This window comes from Natrix helvetica (assembly GCF_964273705.1).
Source record: "Natrix helvetica genome assembly, chromosome: 4".
Taxonomy (NCBI): domain Eukaryota; kingdom Metazoa; phylum Chordata; class Lepidosauria; order Squamata; family Natricidae; genus Natrix; species Natrix helvetica.
This window is the reverse complement of record NC_138550.1, coordinates 28,338,182-28,345,924: the sequence shown is the minus strand read 5'-3', so window position 1 is coordinate 28,345,924 and position 7,743 is coordinate 28,338,182. Positions and strand designations below refer to the sequence as shown.

The 7,743-nt window shown below is 40.8% G+C and overlaps 1 protein-coding gene across 4 annotated transcripts in view; it reads right to left on the bottom strand.

Annotated features, from left to right (window-relative positions):
- Window positions 1-228: 228 nt before the first annotated feature.
- Window positions 229-7,743, bottom strand: part of IGSF11 (immunoglobulin superfamily member 11) — a 250,312-nt gene continuing 242,797 nt past the window's right edge. For all 4 annotated transcript variants that reach the window (XM_081951252.1, XM_081951253.1, XM_081951251.1 and 1 more), the window contains exons 5-7: window positions 6,919-7,041; window positions 3,535-3,685; window positions 229-2,833 (exon numbers count right to left, since the gene is read on the bottom strand). In XM_081951252.1, coding sequence (XP_081807378.1) covers window positions 2,392-2,833; window positions 3,535-3,685; window positions 6,919-7,041 — 716 coding nt within the window. In that variant the 3' untranslated portion in view covers window positions 229-2,391. The remainder of the gene's footprint in view (window positions 2,834-3,534; window positions 3,686-6,918; window positions 7,042-7,743) is intronic.

The window sequence follows — 7,743 nt, the reverse complement described above, 5'->3', positions numbered from 1 at the left end:
CACATATATAATATGTTTTTGTAGATTTTCACGGGTGTAGGTATGCTGGTTTTGTTGTATTCGGGTCTTTTCCCGTGTAGGACAATCCTACAAGGGAACAGACCTGAATACAACAAAACATATATATATAATTTATTTTATACACACACACACACACACACAAACATATATACATAACATAGAAAAGCAAATAAGTAACCAAATTCAGAGACAACCATTTCCTCTTTTATATGAATAAAAGTTTTATTGTTTTTTTAGACAATTAGAAAGAAGAAAGAGGAGAGTGAACAGTAGAACCAGGAAGAGCTTTCTGAGCACTAGTTATAGGCTGCTGTAAGCAGCATCTCTTGGAAACGCCTCTTGTGTTTCCCGTTGTTAGAAAAGCAGAGAGGGAGAAACCGTGTTTAGGGGGGGGTGTTGCGCACTACCTTTAAAAAAAAGCCACTCTTCTTTCTTCTAAGCTATCCCCACTCCAGCAATGCCATCACGCAACTTCCAAATAACAAAAAAGGAGAAACTGGCAGTGAATAGGGGAGGAGAGATACTGCTCCCTAGGAAACATGTATGAGTACAGCAGCCACCTGTCTTCCTGGTGTGCTCTGAGGCTGACGGAGGCAAGTCCATTAGCAGTATTTTGGGGTGAGTGGAGGAGAAGGAAAGTAAGTGGGAAGGAGAGGTGTTTTTTTTTTTAAAAAAAACCAAGCAAAAAAGGCACGGCTAAGCTTTAAACCTAATTCAATCTAGAGGACTCTCTTCACAATGGCATCGTGTAGATGGTATATATGGCCTATGCAGAGAGCTCTCCCTAATGGTCTTAACACCTATTTGGAAAGGGGGGGGGGAATGAAATTAGAGTTGAAGCAGAATGAGAGGTGAAAGAGCAGTTGAGAGATTCTCTACGAACCTCATTTCCAGTGCAGTTTGGAAGGGAGCCAGTGGAAGAAGGCCTACCTAATTCCAGGCTTTGATCAGAAGGATATATTTCGTCAGTGCAGAGAAGGAAATCCTGTTAGGAACTCCCAAAGGAAGTTTATTTAAGACCAGTGTGTCAGTGATCAATGAGGCAAATGCGGACAGCGGGACTCAAGAGACGCGTCCCTGGCTGTGCCTCCTCGAGGTATTCAGAAATGTATTCCCTTCCCACCTGATCCCAAGCTCCGTGTGAAGCATGGAAGACTTTCTTTCCTTCCGAATTCTCTGTTGTTGTTAGTCAATTAAGGCTAATGAAATTACAAGAGTGACAAATGTCACCATGGGGCTACTATTTAGAGCAGACCACACGTCAACAAAAGAGAAAGGAGGGGCAATGTAGCCACAATCCATCTTTCTGCTGCTCTTAGATTTTTTGCTTTATTCCTCCCTCTATTCCTTCCTTCCCTCCCTCCCTAATATAATAAGTCAAAGGTATCCTGTAAAGGAAGGGCTAAAATGAATGCTTTGAATGTGTGAATGGTCAAACTTAATCAACCTGACCATGCAGGCCAGCCCCACACAGCCATATATGAGGACATGCCATGCAGATGCCGAAAGCTTTGGAAATCTAGCTCTTTTGAGAAATGCCAGCCACACATCCTAGAAAATACACAGCCAGTTCGGTTAAGCAACGGAGGCTTTAGCTTTCAACCCCACACCATGCCCTCCCCAAATCCCTCCTTTCAACAACAGCCAAACAACAGCAACAACAGCAGCAGCAGGCCAATCAGATGCCAAGCAGCCCTTCGGGGAACAAGGCCAAAATGACCAGAGTTGCCATGGAAGTGGCAAGGGATGTGAGAAGCATCCAGAAAACTAGTGCAAGGGGAGAGAAAAATTCAATTTGGAGAATGACGGGAAGCAGGAGAAGGGAGGAAGATAGAAATAAAGAACTCCTGAAAAAGAATTAAATAAAATATAACTCTCAAGTCAATTGCCCTCCCTCCCACTTCTTTTGCCCCAGCTTATTTTTTTTCCCTCTGCTTTTTTACTCTGAGATCAGTAGTCACAGACAGAATGTCACCAGCTCCCCCTCAGCATCATCATGTTTCGAGCCAAGCAGCAATGGGCTAACCCCAGGGCAGCTGAGCCGCTCTACTGACCTCTGGACTTCATAAATTCCATAATAGAAATTTCGTATAGCAGACCTTAGAAAGCAAGTATGGTCTGCTTCCCCTGATGCCTGAAATGGCCTCCTTGTGACCTTGGCACATACAGCCATAGCTGAGGAGCCCCTGAGATCATGAGGGTGGGGTAATAAAGGAGGGTCAGCATCACATCAGTTGGGTTCAGTTGACTGGGGTAAGGGAAGAACACAGATCTTCCCCTCCATCTGAGGGAGGAAGAGGAGAGTCTGTTATTGGGCCCATCTTCACTCCCACTTACTGTAACAAATTCGCAGAACCCACAACCCTTTTTTTACACCAAAGAACCTGCTCGGCTCTGTGCCGGTACCATTACAGGCACAGCACCTATCCTCTCCAGCGTTGCTTGGCTTACGGCGTAGGACCATGTGTGTTGGGGCCGTGGCTTCCGACTCACAGATCCATTACTCCTGGCCATCTCTTGTGGAGATGGAGCTGTATTGGTTGTCACTACCAATGTCTTCGGTGGAGGAGGTGCTGGGTGGCCTCCATTAGCATATATAGAACGGGCATTGGTGCTTCCAGAACGAGAGAAGGCCTGCCGTGCCTCATTGTTGAGGTGAGTGAAAGAGTCTGTAGCATGGTTGGCTTTGGGGTCATTCCAGTATCGGCTGTTGTAGGTATTGGAAGAGGTGAGAGTGTCATTTTCAGATGAGGAAGCATCACCGTGGAAGGCTTTTGTGGACGAAGAACATTTGGGTGGCAAATCATCCTCCCTAAGAAAAAGAAAGACATAGCTACAATATCCCTTCACACCATTTCCTCAATAGTCACTCTTTTCTAAGACAAACAAGAACACTTCCTCGCTTACTGACAAGCACACATGAAATAATTAACACTGAACAGCAAAACAAAACAAACAAACACCCAATCATTTCACTTCACATCTTAATTCTTGCTCAAATATACAAGCACGGACACCACAACTAAGTTTTGCATTCTAATTTTTCGGGCCAATATCCTGGTTTCATTCTGTCAAAGCCGATATACAGTGATAATGGACAAAAAGGCGGAAATTTGCCATGGTTACTATTTCTTATGTTACTGCCATTAACTAGCATTAAAAGGAATTATTTTCTCTTAAAGAATGTATTGCTTGTTTTGACTGCCATGACTAATTAACAAACTATACTTCTCTTACCAGGAATATTGCATGTAACCCTCTTGCTAACTTGTCAGAAAAGATGATGGATGAGACTTGCACTGCACTTATGCCTACTCCATTAATAACTGGCACTGCATTATAGCATTATAGGAATTAGGAATGAGAATCTTGTATGCTAACATCTAATTTGGATTCATTACACTCAAATGAGAAGTTACTGTAATGTCTTTCTCTTGAAACCTGGAGACAATCTTGCTTGGAAGAAAGGGAAGAAATTTGGAAGGGCAGACAAAGTATTTTCCAAGGCCAAACCTTATCTCATTGGGAATCTCCTCTTCCTCTTCCTCCTTGTGTTTGTTTTTCCAATAAAAGAGTGTAACAGCCACCAAGACAATGCAGACAATAAGCACAACTGCCCCCGCTGCTGCAGCTCCGGCAATCAGACCAATATTCCGAGGATTAGCTGTGTGGGACATGGAACACATGCAAAATCTGAGTAGAAAGAACACATGAGCATGTTCAAAGAACCACAGCAGGCAGCAGGAAAGACCAGCTGTATTCCTAAGAGTAACCAAAAATCACTTACAAAAAAGCATCCATGAATGAAAAGTTCGGTGTAAGAAATCTGGCGCAGGATGAGTTTGTGCTGGATGTTGTCTTACATATTCTTGTAACTTGCGATATAACACTAGAGGTTATTAACACCTTCCCAACCTTTTGTCACACTAGAAATGTTTCCATATGCACATTTTGGAGTGGATTCTGGCATTCATCCAAACAAGAGAGCTTTTAGCAAAGTGAAATTATTCCATGCAATCTGCACATAGCCAAAAAACAGCTTTAAACCCATTATGAATGTCTGAAGTCCTGGGACAAGGTGATATGGCAAATTATTAATTATACAGAGAATCTAACGTAGGATTGTTGTTGTATCTATGTGTTTGTGTGAATTTTATTTTTTGCTCTCTTTTTTTTTAGAAAAGCAAACAACTTCACAAGCTTTGCTAATTTCTTCCTAAAGTGATAGAGGTTTAAAAAGCATAAATGCTCTGTATATCCACTCAGACAGCCTTAACTTCTTTTGTGTTCAACTGAATGACTGAATTTTGGGATACCTCCATGTATTTGACTATATTTGAGTTCAGCCATGGTAATGAGCATCCTCTCTATTGCCAATATAGAATAGAGACAAAGTGTTATATGAACATCTTCACACCAAGGCCCTCCTTGGACTCTATTTCTATCACAATTCTTGTTCTAACACGTCAGATGCAATCAGGCACAGTGTGAATGAGGCTACCATAACTTTAATAGTTATTCAGTGATTACTGACAGACATCTCTCCTTCAGTAGTGATGCATTCAAGAGGCATGAAAGGATCTTTCCTTTGCTGGAAACAGCCATATCTGTTGACTTTATGACAATGCAAGTATTTATTTTGTTTCCTAGAACAAAATGTTTCAGTTTCTTTAAAACGTGACAGAAAAAAGCATTTGATTTTGAAACAACGAAATGAGGCAAAACAGACATAGTTTTAGTAAGCTAACATTTCCCCGAGTGCTTTTACTTTCCCCAAGACTTCCCGATATGGATTAGAGCCAAAACACAGGAACGAGAATTTACCCTTTTCTATCATGCTGCAGTTACAATTTAGCATCCCAATAATATTGCCTTGGTGGTACAGTTATTATGTTTCTTTTTCTAAAATAACAGCTCTAAGATGCAATTTAGACTAGAGATGTGTGCAGAAAATAGATCTTCCTTGAAAAACTAAATCACATATAGCTATTTGTAGAAAAAAAATAAAATTGTACAAGAAAATTCAATTATCATTCAGTCACATAATAGATCATTTGTTCTAAATGTCTGGTGCAGTAAGAGAAAACCTTTCTTTAATGCTGACCTTCCAGTAAGAAAGGGCAGAGATGATCAGAATCAGCAAGATTAGGGATGTTAAAGAAATTTCCCACAGAAGTTCTGTGAATTGGTAGAATCTACAAAAATAAGCTTTGCAGTAATATAGGCAGCAGCAGCGGACAGCAGAATCCAGTAGCATCCATCACTTAGGCGAAACAAGAAAAAATCAATAACCCCAAACAAGAACTTATATTTGGGGAAGTCTATGCAAAACAGTGCATAAATACATATTTTTAATGAACATAAGGGACATTCATATTAAAAATCATATTACAGAAATGTAAGTTCATATATGAGATATACAGTACATATTAGAGAAAGTTTATTTATATATGTTACCGTCAATGTGAGATATTAGTCATTTTATAGAATGTCTGGGTCAGTGATGGCTAACCTTTTTGTTGTCACGTGCCAAAAGCACTTGCTCGTGTGCTCGACAGCACCCATAATGCAATACGCCACACACCCCTACCTCGTTTTGGGCCTAGTAGGCTTCCCTGCAGCCTCTTGGGAGAAAAAACGAGCCATGGGGGCGCGCCATATCCCCGGCGCCCCTTTTTAGGCTCACTAGGCCTCACTTCAGCCTCCAGAGAGCAAAAACGGTCTACTGGGGGGGGGATGTGCTGCACCTCCCCACACCCCCTTTTGGGCCTAGTAGGCCTTCCTAGAGCAAAAATGGCTTATGGGGATGGTGCTGCACCCCCCTTCCCCCATGCATGCATGGTCTCCCATGCATGCATGCGTGTCTCCCGCATGTGCCCCTGTACACGCGTGGCAGAAACCTGAAAATCAGCTAGATGGCGGGAGGTGTGCGTGCATGCATAGTGGGGCTGAGCTGGGGCGATGGCTCGCGTGCCCACAGAGAAGACTCTGAGTGCCACCTGTGGCATACGTGCCATAGGTTCACCATCACGGGTCTAGGAAATCTATGGAATCACAAAAATGGGAAAATGGGAAATACTTAATATTTCACACATTTCCTAGACATTCTATGCAATGCCAAAAGGCAAACCGGCAAAGTATAAAATACTGCCGCTGAAATGCCATTCTAGCCTGCAACAAGTAGGTCAATACTGGACTTTTTCGCTTGTTTTTTTACGGTAAGAAAATCCTTTATTTTTTCATTTACTTTTGATTTTCATATATGTCTTCTCAATAAAGAGTTGGGGATAGGATTAACTCTAATCCTAAACCTTTTCATGACTCTCATTTCATACTTTGCCTAAATAGTTCCTGTACTTCTGCATAAGGTCAGGGGTGTCAAACTCAAGGCCCGTGGGCCGAATCCAGCCCATTGAGTTCTTAGATCTGTCTTGCGGGACTGCTCTGGAAACAGCTAAGGACCAGCCCACCGTGCCTCTGCCAGCAAAAACAAAGCTTGGGAGCCCGTTTTCGCTGGCAAAGCACTCAGGCCTCCATAGGCACCCCTGAGATGATTGGCGTTGAGCTGGCCACTTACCCTGACCATGCCCACCCTGGCTCTCTGAGGTCAAACACAACCCTGATACTGTCCTCAATGAAAGCATATTAAAATAACAGAGATTTCATACTTTACCTAAAATCATCGTGCATTTTATAGATTTCCTAGGCATTCTATACAATGCCAGCTTTTCACACACTGCTGGTAACATAAATAAGGTTTGCTGGATTTTTTTAAGTATAAAAAAGCAATGGAAAGGATTATTACCTGAAATTCTTCAACAGTAATATAGACAGAGTTACAAAGCTTCACAGATTCCAATACAAAACAACAAGTTCTGAATACTAAATCTAACTCACGTGTAATCACTTGAACTTCAAGAGAACAGGTGCTGCTTCCAATGACATTGGATGCCATACATTGGTAACGTCCTGATGACAAAGAGCTAATATTGCGCAGAAGAAGAGTACCCTGAACTAAATCTAGACAGGAAAGACCAAAAACAAAATAAATAAAATCTTATCAATTAAAGTGCAATTTATATAAAAGAGAAGAACCATTTTACCTGAATTTTGAAAATGAAAATCCAACAAAATCTAAGTTATAATGTAAGGCTCTTAAAAGACATATTACAAAATAACCTTCAGATGAAAGCATCTTTTACAAATGAGACTAGTGTTTAAGAAGCTTATAGTGGTCATTTTTTTCTGAAAAATTGTTCTTATAATTTGAAAGCCTAAGACCAAAGGAACAAAGGAACTTCCTTTCACCAATCTATCACTTTAACAAGGAAACTGACAATGTTTGAATGAGTCAGCTTTTTTCTTTTTTCTTTCCTGTTTTGTCTTGTCTTTGCATTGTTTTTCTTTTCTTTTCTTTTTCTTCTTCCAGTATAGAAAACATTTCAGCCTGTGAAACAAGACTCACCAATGAATTTAAGAAAACCAACCACAGATCACATTACGCAATACCTTTTTTCCATCTAATCAAGCCTCCCCAGCAAATATACTCTGACTCCAACTTCCAGAAAATATCAGATTTTAGAAGGCTGTTCTGAATTTTTCTAATAAAAATTAAGTTTTGCAAATCAATAAATACATGAATATTAAGTAAATTTTGAGGTGCAAAATAAACATATTTGTTATACTGCATGAAATATTTAGTAGGAGGAAAGTAACATAGCT